We start from the raw sequence: 19,125 nt of genomic DNA, 5'->3' as shown, positions 1-19,125 counted from the left end.
TAACAGATAAATGGCAGCAAAGTTCTAGATTTAACAGAAATTTAGTTATTTATCATATTTTTCAAAGATTTTTTAGATTTTCTTAAGTCACCTTAGGTACCCAGTTATAGAAACAGGTTGTCTTCGGTATATATTGCCTTCGGATATGACGATGTCCACGGACATCTAGGTTGCCTTCAGTTTTGTCAGCGCGCTTTACATTTGCCTCACGAGTTTCGGAGACGCCCGGACCGTGAGAGCTAGGAATGCGGATCAGGCTGACTACGGTCCCCTGAATCATGCCAGTTTGGGCTCGGGTTGACTTTGTGTCAACGAGACATGCCAGGGGAATTGACGGATTATCAGGAATTGACGGGTAATCAGGAATTGACAGAATTTAAGGGGTACACTTAGGTGGTAGTTTTAAAATGATTTCAGTGCTTTTAAGAGTTTAAAGATTATATGAGTATGCTTGACATATATATATATATATATATGAGTGCATTGATTTCAGTATGTATATGATTAAAAGAATGAATTAGTTTTGTATAACTGTTTTTACAGTGGGGTTAGTATGTTCTTATGCTATTTTTCTTAAAACTTTGTTTTTAGGTCCACTCACCTTTTAAATGTTTTGCGCATCCATGTCGTAGACGTGCATCTGAAAGCCACCACAGGGCAGTTTCCGCTTCCTGCATCTCTTCAGCTTAGTGTAGGGTCCTTGACCCTCCAAATGTTCTTCTTGTAAATTAATCTGTATAGATGCTCTGATATTGCCCCTGGACTCGAACTTTACTGTTGATTGTATATATATACGCATGCTGGAATTTGGGTTGTGTATATATGCTTGTTTTGACAGGTGTAATTTTGGGATTGAACAAATTACAGGGGAGACTTTGCCAAATTTTCGGTAAAAGTTAAGGCAAAAATGAAAGTAAGTTTGTAACCAGAAGAGCAACCAGGTCATTTGTGCTCGGCACCCGCCAGGTGTCGATCACGAACAGGGTTCGGCTCGGATTCCAAAGAGGAATTTGAGTCGGGTCCTGTCAAAAAAAAAAAAATAGTTTTAATCAGTTTCGTTCTCTTGGACCCCTATGATCCAAGGAACTTGTGGTCACCTACTATTGGATCTAATCTAAGGGTTCATAAAAAACTAGTTAAAAATCAAGATATTAATTTAACTTAGTCAAAAACTGAAATTTAAAAAATAAATAATAAAAGTTCACTGTAACAAAAACACGTTCAAAGGAGAAAATCATGAACGTGTTCTTCCTCACATCGCTACCACAACACATCCGATTCCGACATCGTAGATGACTCTCTGTAGACATGATGTTACCCATAGTTAGTTAATGCAAATGCATAATCTGAAATTTTTTTTTTTTGCAGACCTGAACAGTTTTTCTAATTTTGCTCTTTCACTTTTTCGGTTTTTACAATTGGGTTTCCTCCTCTTTTACTGGTTAACATGATTTCCATGAATCTTATACCATCAAGAAGCGATTAACATGTGAATAGGAAGAGGTCTTGGGTGGGCATCCTGCAATTACATCATCTGAAATTTTTTTTTTGCAGACCTTCATTCATTTGTTTCTTTAATTCTAGTTTTCCCTATGTTTACTACATATCGATCGCGTAATTTGCGAGGGAATGGGTGGATTTGGATTTTTGTATGGGACGCCAGAGTCAGGGTTACTGTGGAGGCGATGGCGTCGAAGTTGCTGTGGCGGCAATGGAAGGAAGAACCCGTTCCTGATTTTTTCTGCCCTGAATGTGTTGTTTGAGTGAAGTGTTATTATTTCTTTTTGAACTTTTAGTTTTTGGTTAAGTTAAATTAATATCTTATGCAGTAAGAGTAAAATAAAATTTATTTTTAAATATATTTTTGTGAACCTTTAGATCTAATCTAAGGGTAAGTAACCACAAGTCCTTGGACCATAGGGGTCCAAGAGAACGGGACTGTAGTTTTCATAACCAAAATAGTATTTTACTGCAGTAAAAATAAAATAAGAGATGACATATTGATATTTAAACCAATTTTTTCTCAACCCTTACATTAGGTCCAAGGGTAGTACATTTATTGGAAATAGTACTTATATTATATTGACAAACCCAACCACCCAATCTATGGTACGTTCCCCCTAGTACTTCCATCCATTTGTCATGGCAAGGAGCAAGGGCAAGTAAGGGCGGTTATTGTTCACTTGAATAGTATATTCTCCAACAATTTTTTTTTGTACTTTTCTACCCATTACCATGAGAATTCAAGGACAACTACTTTCACATGGGATTAAAATTTTTTTTCTTTGCTGATGTCAGTGCCTATCTTGCCTTGGGCCTTGCCGGGCTGGATGTAGGGGCCTTTCTCCTGGGCTGGGCTGTCCGCTGGAACTGCTTTATCGCGCCCTCCATTTATCACCCTTCCCACCCCTTGGAATCTATTCGTCCAAAAAAATCCTTTCCGAATCCAATATCTTCCAAGGGACCAAGAATCAAACGTGGGCTCATCAGCTATAGCACTCTCCCTCATGTGCCCTCGATTGCTCGTCTGCTGTCGGCGGTCAGGTACTGTTCTGTAGCAGCGACGTCTTCTATCAGGTACTGTTCTCTCCTCTGGAAGTGCGTCGTTAAATGTTTTCGTTCCAGATCGATACCGTACCGCCATTGGGTACGCTCGATCCAGATCGAAATTCGTAGGGGGTGAGCGAATTAGGCAACTATGGTTTTTCTTCTTAGAAAATGAAGACATGCATTGATTTGGCCTCTTGAAACCTGCATTTTGATATTCTTCTAACCTGCCGCTTATATTAATTGGACATGATTAACTGCAAATTTTGCAATTGCATAATAATAGGTGCCTATATGTGGTGTGCGACGGCACACTTGCATATAGAATATATTTAATTGCATAATAGTCTCTGGCTATGGCTATTAGTGGCCAGCCTTCTTAAAGCTTCCTGGTATATATATATGCTCCAACCAATTCTTTAGTTAATTGGTAGCTTCATGGGTTGAAATTTTGTTTCTATAATAGTTATAATGTCATTGTTTATTTAAAAACTTTCATCTATTTGTGGCAGGTTGCAACTAATAGCAATATGTTCGTGATAGTTTTTTTTACTGTTGTACTAGTGTTTTGTGTTCCAGTTATGTCAATTATGGAACCAAATTTCTTAACTGAAGTTTCATTGTTTCAGGAGTTCCGGACTAAAAAATTATACAGAACATACATGAAGGACTGCTTTTGGCCTGAAACGTGTGCAAGAGAGACTGTTGTGGACACTTTGTAGTCGTTTCACGTTCATATCTGCCAACATTGGATTGAAAGCTTAAGAGGCTAAGAATGGAATGGAGCTGCCAACATTGGATTTAAAGGTAATTCAATCCGTGTTTGATGGTAAAGAACCAAGATTTACATCCTTATTTTTTCCCCCTTTTGAGGGGCAACTTTTAGATTCTAATCATATTCCCTGCTTGGCCGATTGATAAATACTCTCTGGTTGTGGCTGATTAATAATTTTCAAAGGTCATGGATTTACCTTTAAGAATTGATGTTTTATTTCCAAATCAGGGGTAGGTGCTCATGATATATAATCTACCAAAAGTATTGAAAGATTCATTGAAGTTTTAACCAGACCACAAATTACTAAGATCTTTATGCGACATTTTATATAAATGAGATTGACAGATTAATGAGATCAAACGGATGACAGCCACGTGCAGAAAGGTCAGAAATGTGCGGGATCCCTTTTAAGAAAGATCTGTGTGTGTGGACAAACATTTAGGCTTGTTTTGCATTTGTGGTTGGCTTGGGTGTAAGAGTCCATATTTTTTTTTTTGGACAAACAATTTTGTAGATCGTGCTCCATCCAATAGGAGAAGTACCTGAGGAGAGTCACTTATTGAGATAGTAGAATGTAAAATTTCTACTTTATAACTTCATAGCCATGTAAATGTACAAAAGGTCCTACAGTAGATATTACTGGATTAAAACTAATTGAGTATCAGTCTTTCCCATTCTAAAGCAAAATTGCAGAATTTGATTGTTAGCTCGTGATGTATACTTGAACGCGTGTAATCCTCAATCATACAAAACTGCACATTTATGTCTCATTAAATGTGCTGTGTGAGGAAATTTACTTAGCTGGTACTTCCGACCAAATGAATACCTGATCATGTTTTCTTTATGGGCTTGTGAAGGATGTTGTGCATGTCATGTATTTTTTGCTAATTTTTGTTTTTGTTAGACCACTTAGAGAGATGCATTGCTGCGTTTATAGATGTAGCAAGTCATGTTCCCTTTGTTCGCCATTCAAGTGGTTGCATAATTGAAGCGAGCTATCATCTCTTAGTTGTGAGCGAATTTTTAGTGGTAAGAAGTTTATTGTCAAATAGAGAACCATTGTTCGTAGTGTTATTGTTTGCATTCATCCTTTATTCATGCTTATGCTAGACTTGGTCTGAATGTCAGGCAGGCAAAGATATGAATGCTGCTCAAACACAAGATAGTTTTATAATGAAGCCTATTGATCAAAGAGAGCGCACCAGAAGTCGTAATGATGTTCTGACTCGTCGCCTGAAGAACCGAGAACGACAACGTAGGTATAGGGCCCGGAAGCGCCTTGAAGCAGATATGAAGAAGCCTAGCATCATAAAGCAATCACCTCCACCACAAGTAGAAGTGCAAATGAATGGATTTGTTAGCAATTATGTACCCCGTGTGCACTGTAAACGAGATTGGAAAAAGGATGCAAGGAGGGCTCGTGTTTCTGAGTATCCTGAAGTTACACCTAATGGTTGTGCTGTCCTTACTCCTATGTCAACCAGTGAGAGTCAAACTGTGTTATTATCTGGAACTACGGCAGAGCCACTATTAGATAGTGAAACCCATTCCGAGATATCTGTGAACCAGAATAACTTTGAAATGCATAGACCCAAACTGTGTCGAAGAGATTGGAAAGCCGATGCAAGGAAGAAGAAAAACTAAAGCAGATGGCAGACAACTCCTAACTGTTCCATTTTGATGGGATGGTAACTTTATGAATGTTGGGCAGATGACTCCTAACTATTCTATTTTGATAGTATGGAGTTGGTATTGTCTGTCTACATTTTCAACTTGTGCTCTTTACTGATGTATAAGGGATGAGGAAATATGCAGCTAAGTTCTAAGTTGGTTAAGTATTGGATTGCATATGCGGAAGTCTAACAATGACGGGAAAGGAATCTTGGACACTGATACTGTTGTAGTTAGAAAATCAGGTAAGTGGTCGAACTTGTTGTAATGTATGATTACTGTCCACGAAGTATATAAAGACTGACGCAGGATGTTTCATCTGTAAGGAGTGATGGGTTTTGAATGTGTGCTTTTTAAAAAGCAATGTATCCTGGATTGCAACTGAAATTTGTTTGACATGACTCTTATCTATGCGTGTGTTCATATTGAGTATTTATAGTCAACTTGGTGTGAAATTGTAGAATATGGCTTTAAGATGCTTAAATGGAAAAGAGATATTTAATGTATGCCACCATAGACATCATTTATATGCCATCATTATGATGAGGCAGCAGGAAGAATCATCTTTTGAAGTGCTGTGCAGGTTCATCCTAATGATGGCGTACCTTCGATCTTTATGATCTGCTAATATTTTAAAGAACTGTAAATATTTAATAATGTGGTAGCAATTTGTTATGCATACGCTGCACTGGTGGTAAAAATAAAATATCTCGATTATTTTAAAAGTAGTGGCTTTTTTACAGCAGCTTTTAAAAGCAGATTTTATGTTGTTTTTTAAAGCTGCTTTCAAAAGAAGCAGAGATGGTCTTAAATAAATTTTTTAAATTCCTAAAATACAATCATTAATTTTTAAAAATGACACCACCTCCACCTTCACATCCACCTCCACCACCACCTTCATCACCTCCACCGCCACTGCCACCTCCGCCGCCACCACCACCATCACAACCCCCACCACCTCCTCCACCTCCACTACCAACACCACCACCATCACTCCACCATCGCCACAACCACCTCCTCCTCAACCTCCACCACCCCCACACCACCACAGCAACCTCCTCCTCCACCTCCACTACCACCACCACCACCACCACCACCACCACCACGTTGCCACCGTTGCCACCACCACCTCCACCTCCACCTCCACCTCCACAACCAACATCACCAGCACCACCACTCCACCATAGCCACAACCACCTCCTCGTCAACCTCCACCACCTCCATCACCCCCACACCGCCACTGCAACCACCACCTCCTCCTCAACCTCCATCACCACCACCTCCCCCTCCACCTCCTCAACTGCCATCCCCACCACCACCACTACCACAACCACCACCACCTCCAATGCCACCTCTTTCACCATCACCTTCACCTTCATCTCTTTCACCACCACCACTACCACCACATGATTAGCTTATAACACTTTCAACATCATGTCTAGTTGAGTCATTATTCACAGTTACAACAGTTTTATATTAAAATTTACCAAATAGTTTTGACATTGTTTTTTGTCGTAACACTACTTTAAAAATATTGTTTACCAAACATGGAGCTGCTTTACTTTACAACTAATTATTTTTAAAGCACAGCATAAACAACTTTTTTAAAAAGTGATAGCAACCCCAAACTGTAGAATTAGATCGAATTGGATTACATTAGATTAGAGAGGATAACATTCAGAAGACAAAAGCAAATCGCAATGGAGTACGGAATTTCCTTAAGGACATTAAATGGAATAGAATCCTTACCTATTCTAATCCAAACTCATTTTTGGTTTATCTCTTTTAAAATATAGAAAATAGTATGAATAATCCCAAGAGTGAAAATAATCCTTCAATTTTTTTTTTGCTCTTTTTTTTTTTTACTATAGGAAAAACCAACATGTACATTTGAATAAGGAATTTCAATTTTCGACACTATATATGTTCAGAGCTCCTCCACAACGATCAAACTTCAATTGACACATTTGCATTTCTCTCCGTCTCAAAAGATAACGACACAAAAGCTCAGAAAAGTAAACAAACAAATGAAAATAAAATAAAAAAAGTGAAAAATAAAGAAATAAAGAAGAAGAAAAAAGAATTGAGCATGAAAAGATTAAACTCGTGTCAATTATATCTTAAGAGTTTCTCCCTTTCTTCTCGTTTCTGAGGAGAGCCAAATTCTCAAAGCTCCAATCCCTTCTCATTCCAGAGCTCCTCACCAAGCGTGGTTCGGTGCTTCCTTCATATGCAACCCCACCTGTACTCATAAGCCGGCGATGCCCCAGGGACATCTTCACCTTCTTCTTATCCGGCATGAACATAGAAGATTCCTGGATTTGCTCGTAAGACGGCGGAGTTAGGTTGCCAGACCAGCTTCTCTCCATATTGATGTTTACACAACAAATTTTCCTATAAGCCTTGTCCTTGCATACATTATCCTTATCAGAGCCAGAGGAGTTTGTCCTGTTGAGGACCTGGCAAGTTAGGCAATTAAGGGTCATGGTTACAATATGTGTGTGTGCCTTGGCAAGCAAGAAAGCTCTTCAACAAAGAGAGGTTGAAAGCCTTCAGGCTAAGCTTGCATACGAGAGAGGAATGGGTAGGGTTGGAGATGCAAAGGGTTCTACCATTTCATGACGGTGATGGATTAGGGAGAAAGAGAGAGAGAGGAGATTGAAATATACAATGTTTTGGGGGGTTAGTTTTTTGGTTGGAAAAATAACAACCAAATGTTATTTTTGTTAACTTGGTATTTGGATTAGGGTAAATGCCAACCGGAAATACAGCTTGACCAGTTCTAATTTGGGCCATCTTTATCCAATTGGTTTTCATGGAAAAAGGTTGCTAGCTTTAGGTTTATATGCTGTCATTTTGTTGTGCTACAATCTGGTTTAAAAGATTTCAGCTGTTAACTAACGCAATGTAAAAGTGGGCGGGCAACCTCATCTCTGTTGAGGTGCAAAATACCAAAATTTTCTGTTTCTACAAACAAGGCAACCAATTGACTGATACAGAAAAGAAGCAAACCCAAAAATTGTAAAAGTAGATATAAGCAATTGATTATGGAATATGATATATATTTACCCAATTTCCCAAGCTAATTAAAATTTAATTATTGATTATAATTAGGTGGTTAGGTACCGTTTTCATTTGTGATTTTAATTTTTAGAATTTTTACCCCAAAACTTTTGCGTCCTTTATGTTTTTATTTATTTATTTGTCCTTCGTGGTCTGAAAGTCAATATGAATGCTCACAAGTAGTCTTTGCCATCATCCTCCGTCTACAAATATGTTCAATTGGTGACGAGGCATATACGTGGGGCTCACATATCTAGTGATATCACACCACATGGATTAAATAATTTTTTTATATTAAAAGAAAATCGTATCTTATGCATCCGGTGTGCTTGATTTGAGACTATTTGGGGGTTGGGTCGATAAGGAGGGAGAGGGCAGACATATGCAGAGAGAATAGAGAGAGGGGGAGCCGGAGCCGTGGAGGGGGGAGAGAGATGGAGGGTGAAATTGGAGGTTTTTTTGTTAAGTTTTATTTTAAAATATGTATTTTTATTTAATTCACATGATGTGGTATCATTAGATATGTGAGCCCCACATGTGCCATGTCACTCATTTTAGCAGAATTTTGGATGGAATGGAACATAACGACACATAATACTTTTGAGCATGGTTACCTTGAGGACCACTAATGGCAAAACTCTATAGATATTTTGTGATAAAAAGTCTTATTTTTATTTAAAAGATCGTGGAGGGAAAATACATGGAAGAAATGAGAGACAAGAGAGTAGACGACAAGTGTAGCGTGTGAAACAAGGGCCATGGAACAACTTCGTAGTTAGGAGGAAAGAACCAAAGTGCTTTGGTGTGGATATTGTAGGGAGAGAAGGGGCCTGTTTGAGTAATGGAGGTTTTTGGGAAAGGGATGTTGGTAGCACAGCGCTTTTAAAACTGTATTATCAAAAATGGGAAAAATTGCATAGCTAACCTTATAACAAAGAACCACAAATCAGCAGAGACCAAATCTCCATTGATCCTATGTATTCTGTTGAAGACACATTTAGAGAGAAGGATATTTGGCCTCTCCAGATTTATGTTCTTGGTTACAAAAAGGTTTTATAGCCTGCAATTTTTACCATTTTTTGACAACCAAGTTTTAAAAGCATTGTTAACTTAGTTATAAAAAAAACCTACTTACAATAGAAGACAATACAGGCTTTTTATAGCCGGATATGGGGATGGAAATGAATGTTCCACTTCCACCTACCATTCATGATTCAATTCATACTTGTTTTGCTGTAGAACTCGACTCATGCTTTTTTGCTCTATAACTCAACTCATGCTTTTTTTGCTGTATACCTCAACTCATGCAAGTTATCCTTTATTTTTGACTGGTTTGCATGTCGTGTATGTGTGTGTCTAACCGTTTTTGTTTCCTTTCTTTTTGGGCTTCTAGTGCCACGTGGTGTCCTACATTACATGGCATACCATATGTACACGAAGGGAAAAAAAAAAAAAAGGCTTAATACAAGTAAGAGTTAAAGGGTATAACCAATTACTTAATATCTTACTTAGCGTTTTTACTATTTAATACTCGTATTATACACGCTCGTCAATTTTAAAGACTCAATAAAATACATATTTTTTAAGATCAAACATACAATACACGTATTATATACATACGTACATATTCTTCACGTTTGATACACATATTTTTCACAAAATTTTCAATAATACAAACAAAATTCATGTATTATACACATCTTTTTCACATATTTTAAGTGTCGTTCCCTCTTCTGAAAGTCCTGATAATTGAAGAGCTGTGTGGTGCTTGTTAAAATAAGAAACTTAAATGGTGCATATGGGAAGCACCACCTGCAGTGGTACACGAGGGATCCAATCCTATTTGAACAAAAACTCGGCTTCTTTGATGTTTTGAGAATCCCCAGTTAATCTCTCTTGGAAGAGGGCTTGTATTCCTTTGCTGGGCGCCGAAGATAAAAAGTTTCATGATATATGCCCATTAAAATATTGTCTATCAAGTGCAAGCTCAAGACCCATGACCCAATGGTGGTCTCATATCAAAGTGGATATCAAGACAATGTGCTCGTCTCATATCTCGACAGTCTCAAATATAATCGGCTCATTCCGTTGCAAGTCTCAAGTGCAATGGAGACTTGTCCATTAAAAATTAAACTAGTGAACAATTGGTCGAAATTTTCAAATTCACAAATTATAAATTAATGAGCTTAAATCCAAATTGCCTACAATTCTCAGTCATCAAACTAAATCCCAAGTGGTACAAAATTACACAAATTAAATCATTGCAATTTGGAACTGCATTGATTTGATTATGTCAATGATACGTAAGCAATCTAGCATCCCACTAGACGCAAGCGCAATTAAATAGAATTCTTGGTTTCTCCAACCAAATTCACTCAAACACTTATCCAAATTCAATGAGTCATTCATTTATTGCGATTCATCAACTGCGTTATTTTGATTCTGTTAAGGATACATAAGCATTGGAAGATTTTCATGAGCATTGAGCTCGGTTCTGTTCGTTCTTCATCTCCAAGCTTCTCTTTTGGTTTTTTGAAGATTTTCTGCTACGATTTCTTCATTGTGGTTGTAAAAATAACAACCAAATGTTATTCAACCGGTACAGCTTGACCAGTTCTAATTTGGGCCTTCTTCGTACAAAAATCTGGTTTAATAGGTGGAGATGCGCGGGCAACCTCAGCTGTGTTGAGGTTCAAGACACCAAAAATTTATGTTTCTACAAACAACACAACTCATTGACTGATAAACACAGAAAGTGCCAACCCAAAATGTACAAGTAAATAAGTAATTGATTATAAAATATTATATATATACAGTCCCGCTTAGCTAAGGACTTAAATTGAGGTCCTGTGAGGACCAAACTCATCTCAGCCACTAGATGACCCAATTTCTTTTCATGATTGAAACCTGTTTTAATTCCAACTCATGGTACTCTACTGAGTTTATCACTTCCTTCATCTTCCACCACTCGTACATCTCTGAAACTCAAAGGCATCATAGGATTTATTTTTTCCTTCAGACCTAATTTTCTTCCCTCAGAGTTGGTTACTTTTTCCTCTAAAGGCTGCTTACTGAGTTTATCACTTCCCTCTAAAGGCTGCTTACAGAGTTTATCCCTCTCCTTCATCTTTCAGTGTTGCTAAGCGAATAAAAACGAACTCCAACTACTACATCCAATAGAGGGAAAAAATGGCATAAAAATTTCTTCAATTTTGTATTTTTAGTAAAACTAAGAAAAAACAACATACTACACTGTAAAAATGGTAGCCTTCGGAAGCATTTTCGCTCATCACTTTAACTCAATAGGCACTCTCATCACCCTCTCATCACCCTTCTCAAAACTTAACACATATAGTTAACTATTTACTGTTAAGAAAATTAAAATATTTAAAACCAGAAAATAATGTAAAATAATAATAATAATAATAATAATAATAATAATAACTCTCTCTCCTTCTCTGTCCCCCTAAACTTCCTCTCAATTCACTTGCTTCCTCACTGATTGTGTTTAGCTGGGTTTAGGGTACACAGTTTTGTTTGCCTGTTTGGGTAATGGTGGTTTTTGGGAAAGGGATGTTGGTAGCACAGCGCTTTTAAAACTTTGTTGTTCAAAATGGAAAAAATTGCATAGATACCAAACATTTTACGTAACAAAAAAAAAAAAATTACTGAGGCTAAAGAGATATCTAAAATGATTGAACAACTCGAAGAATAAAAAGATAGAGCCATATATTATCTTAAAATACTCAAATAATTATCAGTAATTAGCATTAATGACTTACACGAAATCTTATAAGTCAAGAATAATGAACATTGGAACGACAACCAAATTTTCGTCGATCATTACACGAGAATGCTACAAAACTTAGATTCATACTGATCTACGGAGTACAGATCAGCAAAAATTTGGTTGCTGTTTCATTGTTTATTATTCTTGATTTCTAAAATTTCGTGTAAGTCATGAATGCTTGTTACTAATATTATTTGAGTGTTTTAAGATAATCTATGGCTCTATATTTTTTTCTTTGAGTTGTTGAATCATTTTAGAATCTCTTTAACCTCAGCGGATTTTTTGTTGTTGGGTAAAATGTTTGGTAGGTGTGCAATTTTTCCCATTTTGGACAACAAAGTTTTAAATTCGGAGTTAGTGATAAAAGACATATCAAAACTAATTACAAAAGCAGAGAATACCGGCTTTTTATAGCCGGATGGGGATGGAAATGAATGTTCCACTTCCACCTATCATTCATGATTCAACTCATCCTTTTTTTGCTATAGAACTCACTCAACTGTCAACTCATGCAAGTTATCCTTTACTTTGAATACTTTGCATGTGGTGTGTGTCTAACGTTTTTGTCACTAAAATGTTTTTATATCCTTTCTTTTTGGGCTTCTTTTGACAACAACAAAAAACCTTTCTTTTTGGGCTTCTAGTCCCATGATGGCTTTATGACCCTGGCCCCATCTTACTTTCTTTGTTCCTTTATTTTGGGCTATGCAGTCTTACCTGGGGTCGTTCTCTAGCAAGTATCTCTAAGTGAGGACTTATATGAGAATCCAACGGCTCTGTGAAAAAGCAATTGTAAGTGAAATTTGCACTGGAACCAGCCCTCAACTTGTGCATGTTCTCTCCTCCCTCCCTCCAAAACATCTGTTCTTTTTCTTGAAGACCATAATATATGTTTTTGATGGTTTGACATTCTCTTTCAGGAAGAATACCAAACACATCTACCCCTTCTACTTGTTTTTTTAATTAAAATTTTCTGGTTTGGTCATTCAAACCATACAAAACAAGCTATTATCTTGAATAGCACATCTACCCCTCTAATTCGTTTTTCTCTTTTCATATTTCTGGTTTGTTGATTCTGGTCCGACATTCTTCAAGCCTTGAGGACCCATCTGGTGACCGCGACGCATCTTGTTCTATACTCGTGGTGTTGACATCCTTGAGCACTCGCATCTGGTTCTATATACTCTTGGTTTTAAAATCTTTGAGCAAATGTGAAACTAGTGTTGATTTCGAGTCCTTTATGACAGGAAGGTCGAAAACTTTTGGGGTTGACGTCTAGCTCTAAATCAGCTACATTGTCATATTTGTACAAATTTGGAAGCTCGGAATTATGAGATAAGTGATATTTTGTATTTGTGAATTTGAGTATTGGAGGAAAATGTTTGACCAAGTATACGGGCATGAGTTACGCTAATTTGGATGTAAGTTTTGTCATGTTTCACCAGAGGCTCACAATGACTTCCTATGTAAGAATACGTATTTACTAATGTTTCACAGTCCATTTCGTTTAAATATCGTGCGGGAAGTATTTTTCTGTTATATATAGTGTTTTTTGTTTGGTGACAAACATATTTTGCATATGGTATTTTGGTTAGGATATATATTTGAATGCTCATTGAAAGCATGTGCCAGAATTATTATGATGGTGAGGTGATCTTCAGGATTAAATTACAAGAATTGTGAAATGGAGTCTAAAATTGAGGTGACACCAAAAGTAACTGTGGAGTTCAAACCACAAGTGGGACTTGAATTTGATTCTCTTGAAGATTTGTTCAAAATGTGATCATGATAAACGAAGATGTCCAAGATTTGATTTGATTTGATTTGTTTTGTTTTTTTTTTTTTTATGCATTCTTGCAGCTCTTCATCTTCCGATGTAGACGTTTTTGCTCCAGTTGCTGAGAATATGCAATTTACTTAAGAGTACGTAAACCAATAAAGGTGCTCAGCGAAATATGACAGATTCATTTATGTTTGATTTAATGCATGGACCCTGCGTTTGAGTATTTGTTGTTACCTATTAGTGCCATTTTTGAATGTTTTAGGAATCGTTTGTGACACCTAAGTAAGTAGTTCATGTCTGATACTAAAAGGTTCCTTACCCTAAAATCCACATAAATAGTGTACGTAAGTTGACGCCATAATGAATCAATGGGGAAAATAGAAACCAGTATTTGTTGTAACTTGTATCAAACATGAGTCTTTTTATATGCAATGTTTGTAAAGATGTGTTGATCAACCCCAAAGATGAACTGACCACTAGTAAAACGTCAAGACAACTTCTGGATACATTAGGAAGCGCTTTCATGGTTAATTTGTTTTTCCAATCAACACTTATGTGCACCATGACCCTATAACAACCAAATTTTGGCAGGAAGTTGTGTTATACTCTCCACCTCAATGAAAAGTCACTCAAAACACAACCAAAAATAAAATACTCCAGATAGGCATTAGTCCAGCACATAGATCCGAGAGGCAATATCTTGGACCAACCAATCAAATCCCTCAAGCAGTCCATCTCCCGTGTATGCACTGCAGCCAACAATTTCCCAATGCCGAGTTTTATCCATCGCCTCCAAGTTCAAAACCTAGAGGGAAGTATAATAGATAACTGTTTCAGAACTCAGAATTTTAAAGGAATGCTCATCTTTATCTGTATATAAATTGTTTCGAACATGTACCAAAACTCCTTGAAAGATTTCACATTACATTGTTGCATATAAACTCCACGGACATGACGAGTAAAACCCATGCCATTGTTGTATTTGTCATCCAGACAATAAGACAAGTGAATAAACAATCTAAAGCAACATAACAAGACAACGAATAAAGCTGTCTATGGGCAATGGGTAATCAAAGAATGCAAAACAAAACCAGGGCTACATTCACAAATTAATCCTACGTGTATATACATGCTGACCTAGAGCCTTACCTTAGCAATTTCTTCTGGAGTAAGAACACCTTTTATGTCCTGTTTATTTGCTAGTATCAATAAGGATGATCCAGATAGCCTCTGTCATATCATCAAAACAAGTCAGCTTCTTTAGAACATTTGACCAAAATAATGGTCATAACTCACAAGCGCAAGGAAAACTCCTCAAAGCATTTCCTAGGTCTTATCATGTGGATATTCGTTTCAGGATTCCAGACCAGCAACATTATAAGTTATTTAAGAGGATGTGATTGCTTATCTAAAATTTCAAGTGATGCATCTCAAATACATAATTAATCAGTTCACAGCCAGCAAAAGTTAAAACAGTTATACACTCATACAAGACTCGAGAAAATGCAGCATGAGTTGATACACTCAGAACATGCTCACATACTAGATGGATATCCTAATAGTTGTAACTACAGATGAGCACATAAATCGTATCGTACATTAAAGGAGGTATAAGAATAACGAGAAATCCAAATGCGTTATTTTACACTAGGTAAAAAAACAAAAAGAGCGAGTGTATAATGAAGTAATAAGCGAATAAACCTCTTCCTTCAAAAGATTATCAAGTTCCATTTTGCAGTCATCCAACCTTCTAAGATCTGAACTGTCAACTACCCATACCAGACCATCAGTTTGCTCAAAATAGTTTCTCCAGTAAGATCTTATTGTTTTCTGTCCCCCAACATCCCATATATTAAGGGTATACCTGCCAAGATCAAATTACAAGCATTTCAAGTTTCCATATCATAATAAACAAAGTATGAAACTTCAAAACCGCATTGGTGCCAGAGTTTTTTATGGTCTAAAAACGAATCAATGAAATAAACAGTTGTCAATAATCTGGGAAAACAACCCCCAAATTGAGAAAATAAACACCCAATCTCCTTAATAAGAGCCCCAAGCATTCCAACTCTCTCTATATATGATTAACCCACAAACTATTTTCATAACAACACTTTGGTACAAACAAATACAAATGTTTTTATAAAAAAAATCATGATTTGGGGTTAAACGTAGTTCACTTACTTTTGGTAAGTGATGGTCTTGATGTTGAAGCCGAGTGTGGGACTGACAACGCTGGTGTCCTCTCCATTAATCCTGAGAACAATGGTAGTCTTGCCAGAATTGTCAAGCCCACTTCACAAACAAAACAAAACAAACAAACGAACGAATGATTACTTAATTCTCATATCATACGAGTGAACATAAGGCAAGAGAGGGAGAGATGAAGTTTCACTTACACCATGAGTATACGAATTTCTTTTTCCTTCCTTTTAATTTTTCGAATGATGCTGAGAAGCCCCATTTGTTCCCTCCCAAAAAAATCAGATTGAGCTTCTCCCCAATAGAGCTTCAGATGATTCTATGAAAGTCAGGATTGAGGATTGTAATTTGTAAATCAGGGCTCTTAATTTTAAAGAAAATTGAATTGACAACCAGGGTAATATGGCAGTACAAATTTATGGCCTGTCTTGTTGTTTTGCTGGCGGTTTTTGCGCCTTTTAATTAAGTATTTTCAGACCAAAAAATAAAACAAAACAAACTACAAGTTAGCTCAGCTCAGGGCCATACTCATCTTCTAATCTAAAAGACTCCAGGATCCAAAGCAGCCCGGTCTTCCTCAAGGGCCTAAAAGCAACTCCAGCGGTTGCCTTTGCTTGGGCAGGAGGGGCTGCGAACTGCTGTGCTGAATCTGCGAATTGCAGACAGATAGAGTTTGCTAGAGATTCGAAGGGGGAAAAGAAAAAAAAAAGAGAAAAAAGAAGAAGAAGAGACAATCTGACCTGTGATGGCGGCGATTGAGAGAGGTGGCGGCTTAGAGGGAAGCGGAGGCTGAGAGAGGCGCGGTTGACAGAGAGGTTTGCCTGAGAGGAGGTTTTGCGCAGAGAGGATTGGCGTGGGGTTTTGGGCGTTTCCAACTGAGAGAACGGCAGGAGGGACAACACAGGTAGAGGGCAACAACGAATAAGAAAATGAAACAGATACCAAATGAGAGCAGTAAATAGGGCTTTTGGACCTCGATTTTTGATAGAGAAAGGAAAGAGAGAGATGACGGCGGGGAGGTATATCGACGCAGAGAAACTGAGAGAGCAAGACAGAGATGGAGTTTGAGAGGGCAGAGAAAGAGAGAGGGAGTTTGAGAAAGGTATCGATTCGGAACAAAGAAAATAGGAGATTGTTTGAGAGGAGAATCTGTTTGAGGGGAGGATGGAGTCTGAAAAGAAGTGCGGGAGGGTGTAGGCTTCCTTCCACTGCAACAGTTTCACTTAGGATTGCTTTTTTCTCATCCGTTAGATTAGATCCGAGAGAGATTCTCAAATAGAACTCCCCACCAGATAACAGCCCATATTTTAATGTGCCATATCATGAAATATGGGACCAGAAGCCCAAAAAGAAATATGATAAATGTTGTAAAGAAGAAACACGTGGAGCCCACATTTATGGGGCCCACAAAGAAATTAAGCAAAAACTTTGGAGGCTGCACACTCACGGATGTGTATTGTAGAATCACGGGTGTCATTTACAGCTGCCTATAAATAGAGAAGGAAGAAGAGAGAAAGGTCTCGCAACGGAAGAAAGAGAAGAGGAAAAGGAAAGGAAGAAAGAGAAGAAGAAAAGGAAAGGAAGAAAGAGAAGAGGAAAAGGAAAGGAAGAGAGAGAAGAAGAAAAGGAAAGGAGAAGAGGAAAGAAGAGGGTAAGTGAGCAGAGAGAAAATTCAGTGAGACACACATATTGTAAACACTATTGTAGCTCTATTATTTTAGTGAAAAGGTTACTGCTGCTGCTCTCCGAGGACGTAGGCATAGCCGAACCTCGTTAAATACCGTGTCTCGTCTACTTTACGTTCAGCTCAAAATCTACCACATATCTCAGGTTATTTTATAACACGTTATCAGCACGATAGTCTCTCCTTTTATTTCTGAAATTTTTCAACTCAACACTATGTGGTTATTCCTCTGTCCTCTTTACTATCATTTAAAGTATGGTGCGGCATTAACGTCCATACATCAATTTAATTTGTGAATTTACTTTACAGCAAATTAACCTACTTTAAAGGGTGGTGCGGAATTATCGTCCACGCCTTTACTGTCATTTAAAATATGGTGCGGGATTAACGTCCATACAGCAATTTAATTTGTGAATTTACTTTACAACAAATTAACCTATTTTAAAGGGTGGTGCGGAATTATCGTCCACGCCTTTACTGTCATTTAAAATATGGTGCGGGATTAACGTCCATACAGCAATTTAATTTGTGAATTTACTTTACAGCAAATTAACCTACTTTAAAGGGTGGTGCAGAATTATCGTCCACGCCTTTACTGTCATTTAAAATATGGTGCGGGATTAACGTCCATACAGCAATTTAATTTGTGAATTTACTTTACAGCAAATTAACCTACTTTAAAGGGTGGTGCGGAACAATCGTCCACGCCTTTACTGTCATTTAAAATATGGTGCGGGATTAACGTCCATACAGCAAACAATTTAATTCATGACAATTTATTTTTATCATCAATTAATATACCGGAATAAAGAAATTCCTATTAATAAGTGGTTTAAATGTTCCAGATCTCGAACCTAAAGTTTTGGACAGCAAATTCATGACAATTTATTTTTATCATCAATTAATATACCTGAATAAAGAAATTCATATTAATAAGTGGTTTAAATGTCTCAGATCTCAAGCCTAAAGTTTTGGATGGCAAATTTGGCAAAACTGGAGTTTGCTGCCTTGGACCTTTCCGGGGACAACTTTTTATCATGGGTCCCGGATGCCAAAATTCATCTACGAGCCAATGGCCTCGGACAAACAATTGTAGATGAGAATAATGCTTCGCCTGAAGAGAATGCGAAGGCCATGATCTTTCTTCGCCGCCACATCCATGAGGTGCTGAAAAGCGAATATGTGGTGGTTGATGAACCGTTGGTTCTGTGGAAAGCTCTAGGTGAAAGATACGATCACCAGAAGACGATGACTCTTCCAAGAGCTAGATACGAATGGACCCACTTGAGATTTCAAGATTACAAGTCAGTGTCCGAGTATAACTCTGCTATGCACAGAATTACCTCATTAATGAGGCTATGTGGGAAAAATATATCTGAGGAGGATATGCTCGAAAAAACTCTGAGCACTTTTCATGCTTCAAATGTCCTCCTTCAACAGCAATCCAGACATAGCGGTTTCAAGAAGTACTCGGAACTTGTATCTTGCCTCTTGTTAGCTGAGCAGAATAATGAGCTATTATTAAAGAATCACCAATCTCGCCCAACGGGATCAGCACCACTTCCTGAAATAAATGCTGCATCTCAGGAAGTGAATGCCACTTCATCTCG

The 19,125-nt window shown here is 37.5% G+C and overlaps 2 protein-coding genes across 9 annotated transcripts; one reads left to right on the top strand and one right to left on the bottom strand.

The window, feature by feature from the left end:
* The first annotated feature begins 2,396 nt into the window (after nt 1–2,396).
* LOC117628255 lies at nt 2,397–5,436 on the top strand. 7 transcript variants are annotated; one of them, XM_034360671.1, is made up of 4 exons: nt 2,425–2,577; nt 3,177–3,354; nt 4,260–4,351; nt 4,455–5,436. In XM_034360671.1, exon 4 carries the CDS (start codon nt 4,463–4,465, stop codon nt 4,964–4,966), a length of 504 nt encoding a protein of 167 aa, XP_034216562.1. In that variant the 5' UTR covers nt 2,425–2,577; nt 3,177–3,354; nt 4,260–4,351; nt 4,455–4,462; the 3' UTR covers nt 4,967–5,436. The 7 variants fall into 7 exon arrangements, with proteins under 7 accessions (XP_034216557.1, XP_034216562.1, XP_034216560.1 ...); XM_034360669.1 differs by having other exon boundaries at nt 4,451–5,436; XM_034360668.1 differs by having other exon boundaries at nt 4,236–4,351; nt 4,451–5,436.
* An 8,583-nt stretch (nt 5,437–14,019) lies between these two features.
* Nucleotides 14,020–16,982, bottom strand: LOC117629276 (ADP-ribosylation factor-like protein 2). Of its 2 annotated transcripts, XM_034361818.1 has the most exons (7): nt 16,572–16,982; nt 16,360–16,480; nt 16,029–16,138; nt 15,814–15,924; nt 15,331–15,493; nt 14,779–14,859; nt 14,020–14,434 (listed from the first exon to the last, which is right to left on the bottom strand). In XM_034361818.1, the coding sequence occupies exons 3-7, from the start codon at nt 16,091–16,093 to the stop codon at nt 14,297–14,299; spliced, it is 558 nt and encodes a 185-aa protein (XP_034217709.1). In that variant the 5' UTR covers nt 16,094–16,138; nt 16,360–16,480; nt 16,572–16,982; the 3' UTR covers nt 14,020–14,296. The 2 variants fall into 2 exon arrangements, with proteins under 2 accessions (XP_034217709.1, XP_034217710.1); XM_034361819.1 differs by having other exon boundaries at nt 16,029–16,480.
* Between the last annotated feature and the right edge of the window lie 2,143 nt (nt 16,983–19,125).

Source organism: Prunus dulcis, chromosome 5, assembly GCF_902201215.1.
Source record: "Prunus dulcis chromosome 5, ALMONDv2, whole genome shotgun sequence".
Taxonomy (NCBI): domain Eukaryota; kingdom Viridiplantae; phylum Streptophyta; class Magnoliopsida; order Rosales; family Rosaceae; genus Prunus; species Prunus dulcis.
Note: the sequence above shows the minus strand (reverse complement) of the source record. Positions and strands in the feature narration are given on the sequence as shown.